Below are 20,136 nucleotides of genomic sequence, written 5' to 3'. Positions count from 1 at the left end.
ATTATTATTATGGTAGATGGTTTGAAGAGGTGATGAAACTCAAAGCAACCCCATCACGTTGCGGATGCCCTGCTCTCTAGCCATAGCTGGTGGAGTGCGCCCTCTGCTGGCCTGGAAACACATCGCACTGGTTGACTAAACATAGATGACTAAACGTAATAAGCCGAAACAGTTCAAATAATGGCATGGTCGATCTCATCCCCTCTCTTCTTGCTTCACTTCAGTGATTCAAATGATCTCATCTCTTCTTCACAAAAATAACTAATAATAATAATAATAAACAGCAACACGACTGCACACATGACAAGCAGAGGACAGATCCAGCTTTGAACAGGTTTATTGACATGTGTATAGCGATTGTCTGTGCACCAGAGGATTACAGAAAGGTATGATATAAAATAATACAAAACAGCTGTACATATACTGATAAAGGAATGCATTACTAACCGTGAGGTCTTAAGCTGTGTCAGGGTCAATAATTCACCTGATAAGGTGTGTTCATAAGAAAATGTTGACATTTTTTTTAAATCAGGGATAAAGGGTAAATTAGTACATAAAACCCCCCAACAAACAAAAAAATAACAGGATAGTGAAGGTGGTATTGAACTTAAGGATGATGCCAGGCCAAAATAGGTATTTCACCAATAATACAATTCAAAAACAAGGAAAAGTAACTTGCATAATGGACAACAACCCAAGCTGGGTTCAAATTGAGAATAAGGTAAAAAGGATAGTAAAGAAAAATAAACGAACAAAAATAGACAATTCACATCACAAATCATAGAAGCCAAAATGGTGCTGCAACTATTCTTCCATCCACATGCCAATAGTAATACATTAACCGTTATACATGTTATCTTCAGAAGCAGGATGCACTGATGCGGCTCCAGTGCGTTTTGGCGTGCTTAATAAACCTGTCTGGTTGGTTTCACTAAACCTCTGTGAACTGGCAACCCTTTTATTACTACCCGTATATGAAGTGTACGACTGATCCTTGACCTGCTGTAGCGCCCCCTGCTGTATTTACGGGGCATTTTGACAAGGAAGTTTTGTTTTCACATCTGACGCCTGTCCGAAGGACTTGCAGCTCGAAAACCATTTAAATATCTGACTGAAATATCTCCGACCAGCCTGAAATCACTGTGCAACACACTAATCCTGAGCTACAGTAATTAATTAGCAACACTACGTCAATTATCCATCACACCAAGTGTTTCAATCTTGGATTTAGACTTTAAATGCAACTTTTTCTCGAATGAAAGACAACATATTCTGCATATGCGGTGAGTTAATATCACATAATTCATGATCTTGAAATCAGTGGAATGACTTTCCCTGGCTCAAGATTTCTTTTCAGTCTAAATACAAAATGAAAACAACTGTTTCTATGGATAATTTTCAGTAGTGAATTGGCTTAGTGGAAAATATTAGCATAGTAGTACAAAGTGGGAATTTGTGGGTCTCATTCATAAACGTCACGCATCTATCAAGTATCGGGGGGGGGGGGGGGGGGGGGGGGGTTGCTTTTTGTTTGGAAAGGTCTTCCACAGAGACGCTGCGCTTCTGAAAGCTGAGGACATGGAAGACATCCTAGTCTATCTCTGTGGTTCTGACCACGGAGGACATGGAAGACATCCTGGTCGATCTCTTCACACAGGGAAAAACACTCTGAGCATGAATACAGTTTGGCAATCAACCCGTGCAAAGTCGTGAGCGAGTGTTTGTATGTGTATAAGAGTATGTGTGTAGTGTTAGTGTACATAACGTGTACGCGGTTCAGCACATGCAAGCTAGACACAATTCCGTGTGGGTGTGTATTATCAACGATACATCTTCCATACTTGAGGCTATTATTGACACAATCTGACTTTTCAAGCGAGACCATAATCAGGCTACACCATAATATTCAATTACAAAAATAGTATCACAATATAGACAATTCAATATGAGCACCTGGGAAGGCTAAATATAGCCTGAGTATTTGGCTACATTCATTGTCTGGGCAATGTTTATGGTAGCGTTGTGTGTGTTTGACACAGTGTTGGCAATATTTTCTCACTCACACTCCTAGATCTACCACACACAATAATATTCTGAAACACACAGAACTTGCTTACACTGAGAAACAAACGGTTAACTAAAACCAATTATCGGTTAGAAAAATAGTTGGTATATATATTTTTTTAAACACTGAACATCTAAAAGAATCCCCCCCTCCTCCCCATTTCCTAACAAAATAGTTTTCTTTGAAACAGAAAAAGTTAATCTTTTGAGGTTATGTAAGGTCATCTCTTTTGACAGTCCATCGTAAATCTTGACACAGACCCTGTTTCGCACAATTCAGTAACCAGAGGTGGGTTCAAATTGACATGCTCGTTACAATCCAAACAGGCACATTTTGACAACACCAACTACTGCGTCGTGAGTCGGGATCTGTCGGCATTTTCCGTCAGCATGCTCAGGCTACTTTAATGCACCTCAAATGAGTAAACCTAGCAGGTAATTAGTTATTGATTCAAGTTACTAGTCATTACTTGCATTGTCTCAACACACACTCGGCGTTGTGGTCTAACACCGCATTTGGGAAAAAATAAAACCACAGAATTGATGAACACACCTCTGGTTGAGCCCTTGACCTGGAAACCACTTCCAGCCATTTGTTTTTGAAGTGACCTATGACCCCGCTAAACATAGCACAGCAACTAGCTTATCTAGGAGGGTATTGGTATTTATCTGGGAGTGCTATTATTGCTTTAGAGAGCTATCAAGTGGATTTTGCCCCAAATTTCAAACCAGGCCCTTGCCTCTACCCCGTCTGCTTGGAAATCGGAATCAGATCTGGTGGGAATAGGTAAGCCCCTCATGGGGTTATCTACATGAATTCAACACGCCAGAAGAAGAGCTGTCACTGAGTATCTGTGCATGGCAGATCATGACATCTCTTCCATCTGGTTTCATTCGCCTATCCTGATCCTACACAGATAAACAAACACAGAGGGAGAGACAGGGGGAAGGAATCTTTAGCCCAGGACTGCATTCGGCAACAAAACGCTGGCCAACGTTCAAATTGAGAGTAGAACACACACGTTTTTTTCTAACGTGAAAATAATGCTAGACCGAGGCGGGGCCAATCGTGTGCAGGTTTCCATCCCAATCAAAGACACTACACAAGGTCAAAGGTCAGTGAAATCACCTGTTGTTGTCGTCGTCTTTGGTTGGAATAGAAGGCTGCAGACTCTGGGCTCATGACTGCCCCCTGCCTGTGTTGCTGGATGAATGCAGCCCCCCGGGCATCATTCTGTGATGGTGTTAGTGGTTGCTGCGCTGCGCGGGCTAGTCGACGCTGCGGCGGGCTAGTCGATGGGGCCCTGGAAGATGAGGCGCGTCCAGCCGGGGGTGCTGAGGGCGGCCGAGCAGAACGGGCAGACGGGCCTGAAGGCGTGGGTGCCGTGGGGCAGCGGGGTCTCGGCCCAGTACTTGGCTGTCCTCTCAGAGCACACGTGGCCGCACGGCACAAACGCGTGCGTGGGCGCTCCGGCGTCCACGTACACGGCGGGCTCGCAGCCCAGCCACAGCGGCACGTAGGGGCCCACGCTCCTGCACAGGGGGCACTCGCGGCGGACCGTGGAGCTCTCGCCGTCGCCGTGTTCCTCCTGTCCCTCGGACCGCTGGCCCCAGTCGTGGCGTCCGTGAACGTGACCGCAGGTGAGGTAGACCCAGGGCTGCCGTTCTTCAAGGCTGTGACAGCACAACAACAGAGTGGCATTCATTTTCAGCTTGGTGCAAACTACTACTAGCACCATTCTTTCAGACTTTTTCTTTTTAATTAAAGTGATAATATGGAAGATTTCAGTTTTGTTCTCTTGGGTGACACCTATTGGCGATGAGTGGTAATTGCAGGTGAGATCCAAACAGTGTTATTATGTGACATTGATCAATTTGTTCAGTCATAGTAACCACCCGTAATGCTAGCAGAGACCGGAAAAAGTAGCTTGTTATCCTACTTCACACAAGAGTTGTCGGGAACCTACAGTAACCTGCAGAGTGAGTGTATTGTGTTAGCTCCGCCCACCCTGTGAACCTACAGTAACCTACAGAGTAAGTCTATTGTGTTAGCTCCGCCCACCCTGTGAACCTACAGTAACCTACAGAGTGAGTCTTATTGTGTTAGCTCTGCCCACCCTGTGAACCTACAGTAACCTACAGAGTGAGTCTATTGTGTTAGCTCCGCCCACCCTGTGAATACAGTAACCTGCAGAGTGAGTCTATTGTGTTAGCTCCGCCCACCCCGTGAACCTACAGTAACCTGCAGAGTGAGTCTATTGTGTTAGCTCCGCCCACCCTGTGAACCTACAGTAAGCTGCAGAGTGAGTCTATTGTGTTAGCTCCGCCCACCCTGTGAACCTACAGTAACCTACAGTGAGTCTATTGTGTTAGCTCCGCCCACCATGTGAACCTACAGTAACCTACAGAGTGAGTCTATTGTGTTAGCTCCGCCCACCCTGTGAACCTACAGTAACCTGCAGAGTGAGTCTATTGTGTTAGCTCTGCCCACCCTGTGTCACCACAGACACCAAGTTCATAAATGCTGCAATAGTGAAAATGCAAAGGCTTCCATCAATGAGCCATACGCTCAATCACCATTGTGTTAAGTCACTATCAGATAGATAGTGACTTAACACACATTTATTTAGATGATTTAGGTGTTATCACTTTAACTATTAGCATTGCTTTTGTTGATGCAATAGACCCTTTTCCCAGCAGCCATTTAGTGTCTCACGGCAGGGTAAACATTGGTGTAACCAATAACATTAATGAGGGCCCCCGGCACTGCAACGTCTAAATGGAAGGGAAGTTCGCAACCATTATTAATGTTATTGGTTACACCTGTGTTTACCCTGGCTTGAGACAAAAAAAAAAGGCTGCTGTGAAAAAGGTCTATGTGTAAAACGCAGAGAATAGTTTGCTTACAGGCAAGCTTCTGGAAATGTCACATGAAACGAGATGAACAAGCTGATAGGAAATGAATGGTTAAACTGAAGCACCACTGGTGTGCGTCTCATCGTGTGGCACCCACCTGTGGCTGCGTGGCAGACTGGGGAAGGCCAGCGTGCTGAGGCCGACGGGGCACTGGGGCCGCGCGGCGTTCAGCTCCTGTCGCAGCGCCTCCAGGTGGCGCAGGGTGGGCGCGCGGAGCAGCCCCTCTCCAGTGCGCCACAGCAGGGTGGCCCCACACAGGTCCACCAGGGAGCCATCACGCAGTGCACTGCTCTCCCCCTCAGCCTGCAGAGTGTGACACACACATACATGAGTCAATTATCACATCCCCTAACCTGTTGCTCTTTGAACAACTCGGGATATTTATCAGCGAGATATTTGGCCAAGCTGGACGTGATTGGCTCCCTTCGCCTGCAGCTTTGAAACATCGTTTACAGACGCAGACGGGCTCCGTGTCAGCGGTGGGGAGGGGGCTTGGAGGATGACACTGGAAGAAGCTCCCATATTTCACGTAAGGCATCATGGCAGCTAGAAATAAGGTGGATAGCCTATGTTTTTTGTCTTTTTTTGTGGACCGGGCTCGCGGCCCGGTACCAAATGCATTGCGGCCTGGTACCGGTCCGCGGTCTGGTGGTTTGGGGACCGCTGAATTACTAACAGGCGCAGACAGATGCAAGCTTACAATGACAATTAATGATAATGATAAACAGAATCCTAGTAAAAAAAAAAGGCAGTGGGTAAAAGAGGGAGTAGCTAATAATAATATTATTAATCCTACCATTGTTGCTGCTGCTAACTGGGGGGAAAAATGCAATTTAGCCATAGTAAGAAGTTATCTAGGTTTGGTAGTTCACCTTCAACCGCATGGGGCCCCGGCTCACCTCGCCTCGCCTTTTAGGTTTTCAACTGGTACTGTAAGCACCACGAGCTGAGACCATTCACACCCCATTTTACACCTGCTTTTAAAATGCCACCATTATCCAGGTAATTTAGTGGCTAGTGTGCGAGCTGCACCTGCGAGCCCCCTGGAGGGCAAACCAATGAGGTACGGCAGAAATGAGCGATGAGGACGAGGGGAAGGAGGATGAGGACGAGGCACGGCAGGAGGGACGCTAGAAAGGAGCGCTCTGTTTCTACTAATAATAAAGGATTAGCTATTTGGATACTTATTCTAAATGCCTTGGCTCCGTTTTTAGGCCAAGATTTGTAATTTCTCCCAAAAACAACTGAAAACAGCCGTCTGTTGAGGCTAAGCAAGGAGAGCGATTTTATTTCATTAGAGGCTGAAGGCAGCAATAGACTGCTGAAAAAACAGGAGTGTTTGGGAAATCCTACTGTACACACAAGAGGGTAAGCTAAACTGGTAGCTACCGTTACCCGTTAGCATATGTGTGCGCAAGATGATCTCGCTGACCAATCAGTAGTCTGCAGTGTTTTCATGTCACCTTTTAGTATTGCCTCAGCTCGCCTGGAACCTCCACGTAGGTGCTACTGACACCCCATTTACACCTGGTGTTTAAATGTGACCTAAATGTGACCCCCCCCACACACACACACACACACACACCAGCATGTGACTGACCAGTTTGCCGCGGCTGGGTCCGGAGCGGGTCTCCCGCAGGGCGTAGACGTCTCCACACACAGAGATCTCCCTCCACAGGCCCTGCTTGGAGTCCTCGGGGAACCCCTCTGGGTGCATCACCAGCACCCCGTTGGTGGTCAGGCCGTCCATGTGCCCATCAGGGTTTTTCCATTTGGTGGCTTTTTCCTGTGGAGGAAGCACAGACATGGTGGATGTACTCGTTCATACTTCATAACACAAGAGTTTCTAGCTGAATTCAAATAGGTAAATATGAATGTTTTGAACCCTTGGCTTTGTCTTTGTTTATGAGGTTGAGAACTAGGGTTGAACATTCATGTACATTTTTCAATGCTGATGCCAGTTCTGAGACTTCAAATCCAAAATGATGCCTTTTTCCCAACCTTTGCTGAATGAAAGTGCAGTGCATTACAATATAATAATTATTCTTTATCTACGTGTCTGTTCTTGCCATCTGGTTTTCTCAACAGAATCAGACCATATTCAATCAATATGCTCAGAATAATAACTGTCCATACACAAGGAGAAAACTTCTCAAAAGTTCTCAAAGAAAGAATACAACATTTTCAAGTGTTCAACACTTTTCAATAGCTTCTGATGATTTGAAGTTGGTGCAATCAAAAATACACAATTGATATGTGTATTGGTTTTTAATAGCCAGCCTTAATGAGAACATGTGGTCCTAATCCATTCATTATAATGCTGCATGCTTTGCATTATTTCCTCTACATCAGGCAGGGGTGTCAAACTCTTTTGAGTTCACCTGCCACATGCAACCCAGTTTGGACTCAAGTGGGTCAGACAAAGAAAATCACTATTAACCTATAAATCACAAAACCTCCCAAAATGTCCAGTTTCTTTTAGTGTAAACTAAATAATTACAGGGAGATTTCAAGAACTGTACTTATTACAATTGACGGCAAGTCGGCAACTGTGCAATGTTCTATAGTCAAGGGTAATGAAAAGAGCAATTTTTACACTTTGCAAAGTCATCCTGTGGGCCAGATTGGAGCCGGGCCATATGTTTGACACCGCTGCCCTACATCCTTTGAAATGTTTGCGGTCCTTGTTGCGACTGCGAGTACGAACTGTTCCCTCTAATCCAATTGGATGGATATCACCTCCAGAAATCAGTCTACTCACGCCGAGGAAGATGTTTTTGGACGAGTCGAAGCCAGCGGCGTAGATGCGTGCGGTGTAGGGGGGGTTGCGTTCGCACACCACTCTGCAGGCAAAACGTGAGATGGTGCTGGGGGCGATGGAGGGGTCTTCCCCCTCCTTCCCGCCTCCGGAAGTGTCGGTCACCACAAAGTCAATGGGACTTTCTGTGGAGCGTCCGATCTGTAGGGCAACAGCACAGACAACTGTCTTTTACAATCCGCTGACAGGAAGGTTAGCCACCCATCCTGGATATATATATATATATATACAGTATATATAAAATGATATTCAAACTGAACACTAGTATCATTAGCAAAAGTGCTGTGATAAAAAATAGTCCTGGCTTATATTTTGCAAAGAAATAGGTCTCCCTCATCATGGAGGCTTTCATTGTTGTGAGTGTTGCCAAAGAGATAAAAGAGTTTTATTATCTCTTATGGCCCAGAGCCATCAGTGCATCATTGGCTGGAGATAACGTGGATATTGGCATTTGTAAAAAGGCCATTTTAAATTATTCATAAAGAAAGTTGGAAAACTGTCAGAACAATCATGGACACACACATCAGGAGAATGCTAAGCTCGGAGGTTCAGTAGCCATGGATTCATAATAAAGTGAGATGAGATGAGGTGAAATGAGGTGAAATGATTGTATGAAAGACAGTGTAACTGTAATTCAAAGTTGCCAAGTTGTTATTACCGGGTTGTGTGTCTACTGGTTTTGACTGTATCTGGGCCCCACTTCTCACTGACTGATATTCTGGGCGAAACAAAGGTCCTAATGCCCATTAAGTTCCAGTCTGTTTCACCTGCTCTAGCTTTGATCATAGAGACTAGCACCCAAATGTAAATTATGACACCTATTAGAAAATCATCTCCTCTTTTCTTTGTCAAAAATATTATGTTAATTCAGGTTAACTTGTGAGTCTGGATTTTAGTAGTTGTAAACTTATAGTCTCCTGCATGTCAGAATCAGACTCACTTTTATTGCCACAGTAGGTAATCAGATTACCGTACATAGAAAGAATTTGACTGAGTACCATTGGAAAATAAAAATTTCAAATTTGATTTGCATTCTTTATCACTTCTGTCAGCAAGGTGTAACCACAAATAGAGAGGCAAAATCCACCCTAAAACTGAATTGGCATTGTCCCTTGGACAGTTTGAATACCATTAGAAGAAAGTCTCTCTCCAAAATGTATAATTTGGAAAACAAATATGGTAATTTGTGATCATATTAAGAAGATAACTTTGTGCATAAATGTGTGTGTTTCTTCTTTTAAACACAATCCGATTTCCCCCCCAATTGTACTTGGCCACAATGGTTTATCCTTTGATGACCTTATATGAGAGCATACAGATTATATTTCTAGCTTTGGGATAAACTTATTCATGTTCACAAATCCAGACTAAAATCATGGGAATAATGTGTGAATTCTTATGAGGGATTGTTTGAGCTTTAAATCCTGATATTATCTACAGTCATTAGGTTGGAGGATGGATACACCCTGTGTTCCCTGGGGTGTCATAGGACGAATCAGCGTGACGTCACAACCACCCAGAAATGCGGAACCCCGCGGCAGTTAACTAGTATGAGTTGTGCAAAACAAACGTTAATATCTCAAAACTATACATCACATCGATCGCTTCTATTTTGACATTCTGAGTAAGAGCAGAATTAGCTCAAGAGCTTGATGTATAATATATGCATGTCGTGTTAAAGTTGTGTGAACTGTCAGACACTCAAGCTCATGCTCCATAGGGTCCCATTGCCGTTTCCAATCTTCTTGGCTGATCCCTGGTATTACCTGAAACATGTCTGTGTTGTTGTCATGGCAGTACTCCACAACCACCGTCTGGTTACGGGACAGAGTGAAGGAGATGCTGTGCTGCCCCCTGCTGTGCACCGCCTGCAACAGCAACAGCATGCAACAAGGGCCACATTCAGATAATCTGGAACAGTCTGGCGTTTTAACTGTTAGGCATGGGAGGATGGAAGGAGAGAAACACTGTGGGCATTTTCTTGACAATCCATAATTCAAAAGGATTTTTTAAATATATCTTCACAATGCTAAAATAAAAGTCTCAAACTGTAAGAATGCATTTGATAGTGATAACACGACCATTAGGGCTGTGCAATAAAAACAATACGTCAATATATAGCAATATAATATTATATTATATTACATTATATATTTTTCCCACAATACTGTATTGATATTTCAGAAAAAATATCACAATATATCTGATTTTTTTGGACCGCCGTGTCTTCAGTGACACAATAAGAAAAGTATGCACTTTATTTTTGATCGGTAACATTGTGCAACTGTGCAAATGAGCAAGTACCGTTCTAATAACTTTGAATGACATTTTTGAATTAAATATTTTTTGACTCCATTTGCCCACTGAGTTATGAATATAATGTGATGTACATATTATTACACTACCTGGGTGGTGCACAGCGAGTTGCTTTTTCAGCTCTATTGTAAAATAAAAAAATCGTATTGTAATGTATCGTGATACGTATCGTATTGTGAGGTCCTTGTCAATACCGATGGTCAATACCCATCCCTACCATGTGCTGATGATGGTGATAAAAAAATGTAACTTCTTTCCAGTTTCAACAGCCAGGAGATCGTTTCAAATTCCAAGAATTAAAATAGAAACAATCATGCATCCAAAAATAGGAAACACAAACACACACAAACGAATTACAGATAGATAGATGGATGCACACACACACACACACACACACACACACACACACACCAGTCATGCGTATAGTCATCCTTCCTCTGGCCCTTTTACTAAAGACAAGAGGGAGTCACAGGAAGGAAACTAATGTACCACACTGATAACAAACACACGCACGCATGCACGCACACAAACACGCACACGCACGCGCACATGCACACACACGCACACACACACACGCGCGCGCGCGCACGCACACGCACACACACACACGCGCACACACACACACACACACACACACCTTGCTGTCCTGTGGTGTGTTGAGGATGTGCACGGTGCTGGGCTTGACGCCGTTGGCCTTGGTCCGTCGGTAGAGAGCGAAGCGGCTCTTTCTGCGCCCGCGGTCTCCGGTGGGCAGGGAGCCATTGTACCTGCAGGAAAACAAACACAGACACCAGACACACAAAAATAAGGCCGTGGAAACAAACGCATCATGTCGACTAGACTAGACCAGCGTTTCTCAACTGGTGGGTCGCGACCCAAAGGTGGGTCGCGGGGCCGTTTTGATTGGGTCGCGGACATTGGCCATTTTTTTTTTTTTTTTTTCATATTTCATTTGAGTTAAATTCAGATTATTGAAACTGGATTAGCCTGACCAGTTTTACTTGTTTAACAATCTGAAGCATATGCTTCAGATTATGCTTCATATGCCTGTAATTCAAGAGAAGTCTGCCTTTTCATTTCATATTTAATTTTAGTTCAATTCAGATGATTGAAACTGGATTAGCATGGCCCCAGTTTAATTAAAATTTATGACCAGTTTAACTAAAAAGCATATAGCCTGCCTGTGATTCCTTTTTATTTCATATGAGTTAAATTCAGACTATTGAAACTGGATTAGCATGACCAGGTTAACTTGTTTTATTATTATTATCATTATTATTAACTTGTTTAAAAACATATAGGCATGTAATTCAAGATAAGTCTGCCTTTTATTTCATATTTCATACAGTTCAAATAAGACTTTCTGAGCATGACCAGTTTGACTTGTTTGGGTCACGACTTCATGACAAGGAAAATAGTGGGTCCTGAGGCGACACCAGTTGAGAACCACTGGACTAGACTAATATGGCTAGACTGGAATAGACGTGGTGGCAAGACCTGACTAGATTAGAACTTTTAGTATCCAGGACAGGTAGGTCAGAAATTGTAGTGGCCTAGCTTCAGGCAGAGTGAAAAAACAACAACAAAAAGTCAACACACCTCGGTACACAGGGCAGACTCACAAAGACAATATGTACAAAGACTATATAAAGGAGAGAAGAGAATGTGTCATTGTTCTCTGCACCGGCAGGAAGAAGTCCTGCTGGGACCGCAACACGTCGGTGCATTTGCTTACATTTTCAAATGAAAAGGCCATATAGTAATAATACAGGCTTTTTAACTTCACACAGAGGAGAGTTAGCCTGGGAACCTGACCAAACGACAAGCTCAATGCTTTATTTGCTCTGGCGAGGTGGTCTCTGGCGATGTCAGGATAGAGACGATTGGGGGCACGGTGGTGCAGTGGTAACTGCGCTGTCGCCTCACAGCTAGAAGGTCCTGGGTTCGATTCCTACCTGGGACGCTGTGAGCGCTGAAGGAGTGCGTGCCCGTCCGCATGTCCTCGAGTGCCCACCGCCCGGGTGGGGTCATCAAAAGGGCCTTTCTGTGTGGAGTTTGCGTGTTCTCCCCGTGCCCCCCCTGGGGGTTTCCTTCATATAGGAACCCCTCACCTCGCTGAAGTGGTGCCTCCTCTGGTCATTCGGGGCGCCTGTTCGGAGGGAGGGGAACTCGTTGGAATAGTGTGATCCTCCCACGTGCTATGTCCTACTGGTGAAGCTTCAAGCACATGTCCAACGAGCAGCTCCAGTGAACGTTTGAAGCCGATGCAGCCTTCCTCTTCTGATCAACGCTGTACATACAGAGAACATTCACTTCCAGTTCATCTGGCTTTATTGAGGAAGCTGATGGCGGAAGGAACAAAATATGTGGTTATCTTGTTCCAAATCTCTGTTCATGATCTCGGGTGATACGCATGGGAAAGCTAAAGAGCCACAAATAAAATGCCAGGGAGACCTTTGTACACATAACTACAATCAGCGTCTATTAAAACGAATTACAAAGACAGCACTCACACAAGCCACTCGTGTTCCTGTGGGAGTGTTGAACCTCACCCATAGGACAAATATACCCACTCCAGTCTCATTCATTCACTCAGGGTGCACTTGAAGCTCACTGTAGAGGAGCTCTCTTTAGAATGAAACACATCCTCAGAGTGACAATCCTCTCCAGGACTCCTTCTTACAATTACCATGACCGTGTGTAGCCTTGAGTAACTGCTCTAGTTAAGCTTCAGAACAGTAGAGTTTAGCTCATAAATACATGCACATTTTAGATTCTTCTTTGTGTGAGGCGTGTAAATAATCCAGTCTAAGTCTCAGAGTGGGCACTATTTTTACGATTCAATTTCAACCTCTTTAAAAAAAAAAGATGAGGTCACTTTTCGTCTTTTTAACCCATTGATACTGTCTGATGCAGCATTTGCGTGTATATCCCTCATTTGTGTGTGTATCCCTTTAAAACCGCGAACCGGTTTTAAAGGGATACACACACAAATGCTGCATCAGGTATCAATGGGTTAATGCAGTGATACTCAACTGGCTGCCCGCGGGCCACATGCGGCCCGCGGGCGCCCCCTGTGTGGCCCGCGATGGAATTGCAATTTTTTTTTTTTACAGTGCACCTAAACGCAACATGCAAGATACCCGCTGAATAAGTGTGCAAATGTTCATGTAATTCTGGCCAATACTCCACTTCTGTTATAGCATTTCAGTCTGGAATATGGAATATCTTTCAATAATCTATGATTTAGCTGCTAAATTGTCAAATACCGCCGTCTGCTTGCTACCCAGGCACAAACTATCTGGTGTGCACAACATTGTCAGACTAAACTCCGACTGACACCCCAAAAACCTACAATCTGCTGCAGAAAAATGTATATTGATTGTTTATTAACTGGCCCCTGGCCTTCTATCATTTCACGAAAGTGGCCCCCGGGAAAAGCAAGTTGAGTATCCCTGGGTTAATGAGTGTGTAGTAGCATGATTTGAACGTTCCACTCTGGCAGGGGCTTCCGGCTCAAACTTTGTTTCTCAACGTCCCAAAATTCAAGCTGAGTGGAACTTCATTTTCACGGTCTGGGTTTTCACACAGAAGGCTTGTATGCTGCGTTTTTAAGCTTTTGGCTATCAGCGGCGCCGGCGCATGGTCCTTATTAAAACCTATTCACAGGATGCCCAGTGGGCACGGAGACTTTTGTGAAGGACAGTAACTCTGCCTTCAAATTGGATCACCTCACAGGACATCTGCTCCGGCTCTGCTCACAGATCGCCCTCGCAGTGGGGTCATGCCGGGCGCCGGGGGGCGGGGCCTAAGTGTCTCCTTTAGATTGTACGCACAATGAGATGTTCTACTGGAAGAAGACGTTTCACTCTCTCCACGTTGTTATCATCTTTTCCTCTATGACATTTTGGGAAAGTAGCCAGCTGTGTTAGATAAAGAGCCCTTTTACACACGGGCATCTGTCCTGACTTGATTGGATTATGTTTTGCAATCTTTGGCTCGAGCAAAAACACTTCAATCCAGGCGTAAATGCAACCAAGATTTAAGTAACTGAGACACATGGTATTGTTGGCAGGTGTAACGGGGGCCAGTTTGAGTTGAGGTTGAGTTCAGTGGGTATCAGTTAGGGTTCCTACCAGTGGGAGGTTTATGTCCAGAATTAATTCATTCATTAATGTAAAATAGTTGCTGAAATCTGCTGGGCAGAGCCAGGTTGCCAGGTTGTCACAGATGACAAACGTCCACCTATAGTTATATTAATCTCATCTTTATAATCAATCTAATCTCATCATCTTAGTTTCCCTCAGACCAATTTGGCTCAGATACACCTAGTTATGATGACCGATAAATAAAATGTTATGATCTACTTCAGTTTATTTCAGTGCTAGCTGCTCAGTTTGGTCAGTTGGTTAGCTAGTTATTATTACAGTTTTTTTGTATTGTTGTATCCTTTGTGGATTTAGGGTTTGACTGAAACTCAAATGCTGTAGTGGAGAGGTGCCTATAATCTATAGTGATACAACACATCAAATTAAATGACCAGTCGTGTGCAGACAGTGTTGTCAGACTGTCTGGTTCACAAATGAACATTTTTGGGACACCTGGATTGGAAAGGAATGGTGTGAAATAAGTTCAGACTAGTGCTCTCTACGCTTCCAAAGCAACTTTCCTTACTGATCTGTAGAAGAACGATCATGTGATACTTTCATTGATCACCATGACCATCTCTTTTTGCGTGACCTCTCCTCCAGGGAGCTCAAATCGCCGGCTCAGCTACTGAACAGCATCTCTGGATCTCGTTGTAGGGATTCGGTGCCTTGCTCAAGGACACTTCAGCGGGGCAGATGCATGCAGCAAACAGGAGGTTCCTCTGGGTGAAGGAGGGTTTCTCTAACCACTAGATAGACTAATTGATGAATTATTAAACGTTAACACAATTTTTGTTCAATTTGTTTTTAGCTGCCCAACCGCAGACAACCCCCCCCCCCCCCCCCCCTTCTCCCCCTCTCTGCTGCGAGCAGAGCGATGCGGAACTCATGTCTGTGTGCTGGAGAGTGTTTTAGCCCTCAGTAGTTTTGTAGCTTAGCTTCTAAACGGAACTGAATCTCTGTGGTTTGAGGTTTAGCTTCTCTCCTGTGTTTCACTTTGTAGGGGATATCTGCTTTATTTTACATTTCCTCACCGCTCGGAGACACCGCCCCGTGTCAAGTCACTGCCGAGCCGATGAATGTCCTGCTGCGACTCCTTCCTTCGTACTCAAATCTCAATTATTTTCCACCGACAAACGGAAGAAGGCGTCTATTTGACTTTTTCATTTTACTTTGAAGGACTTAGAAGGAAATGCAATGTTTATCCACCGCTTTGCAACTCGACGACACACAAGCGCGTCATTAAAGACACACCTCCAGCCCTGTTACAATAGAAACAACACAAATCCCAGGTACGCTGGGCGGCCGAGGCCAGTGTTTTGTATGGAAAGAGGCCATGAGAGAGAATGTAGAATGACCATTTTGCTCATAGTTTCACTGTTATCTTATCGCGCTACCTACAACACAGATGGTCATGGAATTCTGCGGGCAAAACCATATCTGACAAGACTAATATTCTCAGATTTGGGTCCGAAAGACAAAATCTCATTGTGGACTAAATTAGGGGTCCTTGATATGAAAAAGGGTGCACTAGAGCGCACCCTGCTGCCCAATATGTGCGTGTGCATGTTGTGTGACTGAGTAGTTTGTTGACGCTCGTTTATTCAGCTCATTCGCCGTGCATCTCAGAATCATCATTTCCTTCCTGTAGCGACCGACCCTCAGGCTAGAGCGGGGGAGAACAGAACAGATAGGCAGCACGCCGCTGGTTCCAAAGTCTGGAATTTGCTCTGAAAAACCCCTCGAAGAATATAACAATCAACTGTTCCAGGATACTGTCAGGAGGGAGGAGGACATGCTCTCATACACACCCTGCCTGTCAGTTCAAGGTGGACGTCACCTCGGGCCGTCGAAGAGGAAGAGCAGGTCAGGAAGAGAGAAGAAGGCCCGGGTGGACAGAGGTCCGAGCGGTCTGGTTAACCAGGGAGAAGATGTCAGATGAATGAGAAACCAAGGAAAAGAGGGCAATGGCAGAGAAAAAAGCCACCTACGAGAAGAAACGACTAGATAAAGAGAGAGTAGCCAGCCAGTGCCATGCAGGGGCGAGACCAGAGGAAGAAACGCGGTCAGGGAAAGATCGGAAACAACTGAACTTCAGGCAGAGGGTCGAGGAGGGAAAAGGCCAGCAGAAGAGCGTCTGAGAAAGCATGATACGCCGGGCCAGTCCTGGCCTGCGTCACGCGTGTGCACGCACATCACGACACACACACGCACACACACACACACACACACACACACACACACACACACACACACACACACACACACACAATGAAATATTCACTCCTTCTTCTGCCCCTCGACACCTCAGGAGACCTGCCTCTCTGAAAGTCAGCAGAACACAGGCAGGCTGGCAGGGAGGGAGGCAGGGAGGGAGGGGACTGGCTGAAAAGACAGAGGAATGCCACACACAGTAACTGTCCTTATGAGAGAGATAAAAGGCTGTTGGGGAGGAGGAGAGATAAACAGAGGGAACAAGGGAGGCTTTGCATGGCTGTGGGGGAAGGAGGCGTGGCTTTCTAAACAGAGCACAAGTTGAGCTTTGCTGGGCCTGATGTTGTGGGGCGGGGCCAGCCAGGGCTGCACACACAGTGCACCACGGTGTCCAGGCTCAACTCAGGTGATGACGAGCAGCGAGCGATCGCAGACAGCCACTGCAGAGATCACATGACACCCTGCACCGAGGAGTCTGAGACAGTCATCGACCACACACAGGTCATGTGATCAGCAAGCGAGGCAGACAGATGCAGAGTCAGACCATGCCGCTTGCTTAAACAGGGCCATGAAACTCTGATCTCTGACCAGCAGCGGTAGAAAGAGCATTTTGATTCCCTCGCCAGTGTCCAGTAGTACGGTATGTTTGGGAATAGAGCAGCTGCTCATTAGGCTGAATCGCAGAGATCTTATCCCACTGATCGTGATATAGGATCATCTAATAAAAAAACACGACATGACCAATTTTGGTTTGGAACTTTACTAGCCTCAGCCTGTGAGCCTGACTCTGGCAAAAGAAAGAATTGGCAGAGCCAGCTCAACGCTAACCTCAATCATCAGATGTAGGATGGATTAGGATTAGGCTAATGAATACAGGTGGCATCAAAATGCCAAGCTGGTGGTGGTGGTGGTGGTGGTGGCCAAAAATCCTCGATGTCCTATCCTTGATGAAGTGGAACGAAGCGACATGAACCTCACACACACACTGTCGACGAGAACACTTCTACGTCTGTTTCTCGCACTTTAGATGAGATCTGAGCTCAATCTAAACGCTCACTTCCTTCCTTTGACGGGTGGCATCAAGGCGGGTGTGTGTTTGTGGTCGCAGCCAGCAGGAGGAGGAGGAGGGCTCATCAGTATTCTGATGCCGGCTACAGCCTCCTCACTCCATGTCGAGCCAGAGGGGAAGAGAGAGGAGAGGGGCCAGTTGGGTCAGTTATCTTTGGCGTACACCGGAAGCGGTGCAGGCAGGGGCCAGAGGGAGGTCTGTGACTGACTGTGTGAGTCTGGATCAGACTGTTTTTAGTGTGCAGACCCTCCCTGCATAGTTTGGAGCTGCAGGGGTTGGAAATGCTGCTGGTGGCTGTCATCAGTACATCCCGTCTAGTGTGTGGCGTGGCAATGGTGTGTGTGTGTGTGTGTGTGTGGGGGGGGGGGGGGGGGGGGGTCTATTCTCCCCTTGGCATGAATGGTCTCTGGCTGCAGTGTGCATTAATTAGTAATAAACATGACAAATCATAGGTAATAGCAAGGCTTTTTCAGACACCGGTCTTATCCGCTGTCCCACTTTCTGCGATCACAGATCCAGCATAGTATGACATCATTGGGATTTTCAGCCTGAGCAATCGAGTGCTGATTTTTACCCCCACACACTCCAACCATTGATGGGGAAAAGAGGCTACGTCCGTAGTAGCCTCATACTACGGCTATAGTGGATTTGTGCGCCGTTTACACACAAACACACCACAGCTGCAGAATAATAAAGTATATCGGGAGGCGATAGGCGAAGGGAAGGGGCTTTCATTGGGGATGCAAAGTTAGTTTTGGAACATCACACCGACCTAGACTCGAGACATTTTCATTACAAAAACGACAACGCTCCATTTAACGAGGAAAAAACCAGCTCGGATCTATTTGCTAGCAGAGATTCACTATTCGAACCACGACGATGAGAGCGAGCTATTCTGTGAGAGGAGTGGATTAAAATCTCAACTCACACACGTCATCCTTTCGTTTATTGTGTGATTCTTTTTGAGTCCACCGGTGAAACGTTTCTTCAGCCTGTAGTAGTAGGCTACAGTACAATGTGTCAAGGATGTGTTAAGTTATAGGTTTGTGACTTACCCCAAAATGACCAATTCGCCGTATTTGACCGGGTCTTTAATGGGCAGCACATCATCTCCGTCCTTTTTCGGCGAATTCATCAGACTGGACTGCTCTAAATTAAAAAGGCAGAGGGGAAAAAACCGCGTCCGACGGGCTGTAGTGTGTAGTACTACTGAGATACACACGCACAACTCACTGAAGGGAAGTTGGTTGAATTGTAGCCTAATCAAAGTTTGGGCACAGTTGGGCAAAGTTTTTTCAGACTTCTTGTCGCTTGTTTTATTGTTTTGTTCCCGTGGAGGAGCATCTTTCGTAGGTTTAATGTCTGCGTGCAGTAGTATCGCGACAAATCTGTTCTGTAGCATAGGGTACAACAACAGCTAGCGGCAGGGAGTGGGCGATACCATGTTCGGCAGGGGTGGCGATGGCGATTCATCCCAAGTAGATGGCAATACAGTGCCTTGAGGGGATAGTGCGCACTTTCTTAGAGTTATTTTAACGTCGGAAAATATTGTACGCGCAATTACACGCTATGACAATATTCATAATGCAGGGTGGAAATCCAATTAAGCTAGAATCCCCCCCCTATAAACCCAAGAAATGGACGTGGCCTCGATGAGAAGCTGGCTCCTGACGAGTAAAATAAAATGAGGCTTTTCGAAATTGAGAGGAAGTGCCCGCGACGGCACGTCATGTCACCGCCTGGCCCCGGCTGTCACAGAGCGGAGTTTGGGAATCGGTCTGATTTGATTCCAGAAAACCCTCTACCACTGATCTCACGGGTCATTCTAGAGTCTGACGTCATGATGATGATTTCACATGGATGTCGCATGTGTGTAGTTAGGATGTGGGTCACCACAGACAGGGGGGGGGGGGGGGGGGGTGACACACACAGACACTTTCCTTTCCTTTTTTGTCTCCATTTTGCATCATGTTGTGGAACAAACTGGTCTACTGGAGTCTGGACTCCCCCCTCCCTCCCACACACACACACACACACACACACACACACACACACACACACACACACACACACACACACACACACACACACACACACACACACACACACACACACACACACACACTCACTCACTCACTCACTCACTCACTCACTCACACACACACACACACACACACACACACACACACACACACACACACTCACTCACTCACTCACTCACTCACTCACTCACTCACTCACTCACACACACACACACACACACACACACACACACACACACACACACACACACAGAGGAGGGGACAGTGTTTGGCTTAAGTGCTTGTGTGCTTACTCATAGTGCTGTGACCACACGAGGGCAGTGCACCTCAGTTCAACTTTCCACATTTCTATGAAATAAGTTGAGTTTATCTAGTATAAAGTTAATATAATATAGGCCTATGTCTAAGGAAGAGCACCTGTATAATAACAACTCTATTCCAGTCTGTTATTCTTATCTTCTTTTTTTTTTTGCTGAGGAAATGCTTCAGCCTTCAGGTTGTAAATCTGTGAAATATGAATGAATGGGATGTATGATTTGGATCAGATAC

The 20,136-nt window shown here is 45.4% G+C and overlaps 1 protein-coding gene across 2 annotated transcripts; it reads right to left on the bottom strand.

Moving 5' to 3' along the window:
• Positions 1 to 356: 356 nt before the first annotated feature.
• On the bottom strand, positions 357 to 18,864 carry LOC310782760 (E3 ubiquitin-protein ligase pellino homolog 2). 2 transcript variants are annotated; one of them, XM_083643501.1, is made up of 7 exons: positions 18,601 to 18,864; positions 10,752 to 10,881; positions 9,565 to 9,666; positions 7,742 to 7,939; positions 6,581 to 6,766; positions 5,078 to 5,283; positions 357 to 3,738 (listed from the first exon to the last, which is right to left on the bottom strand). In XM_083643501.1, exons 1-7 carry the CDS (start codon positions 18,678 to 18,680, stop codon positions 3,354 to 3,356), a joined length of 1,287 nt encoding a protein of 428 aa, XP_083499627.1. In that variant the 5' UTR covers positions 18,681 to 18,864; the 3' UTR covers positions 357 to 3,353. The 2 variants fall into 2 exon arrangements, with proteins under 2 accessions (XP_083499627.1, XP_083499628.1); XM_083643502.1 differs by lacking the exon at positions 18,601 to 18,864 and adding an exon at positions 12,226 to 12,354.
• Positions 18,865 to 20,136: the final 1,272 nt, after the last annotated feature.

This window comes from Poromitra crassiceps, assembly GCF_964638095.1.
Source record: "Poromitra crassiceps genome assembly, chromosome: 9".
Taxonomy (NCBI): domain Eukaryota; kingdom Metazoa; phylum Chordata; class Actinopteri; order Beryciformes; family Melamphaidae; genus Poromitra; species Poromitra crassiceps.
This window is presented reverse-complemented; position numbering and strand designations above follow the sequence as displayed.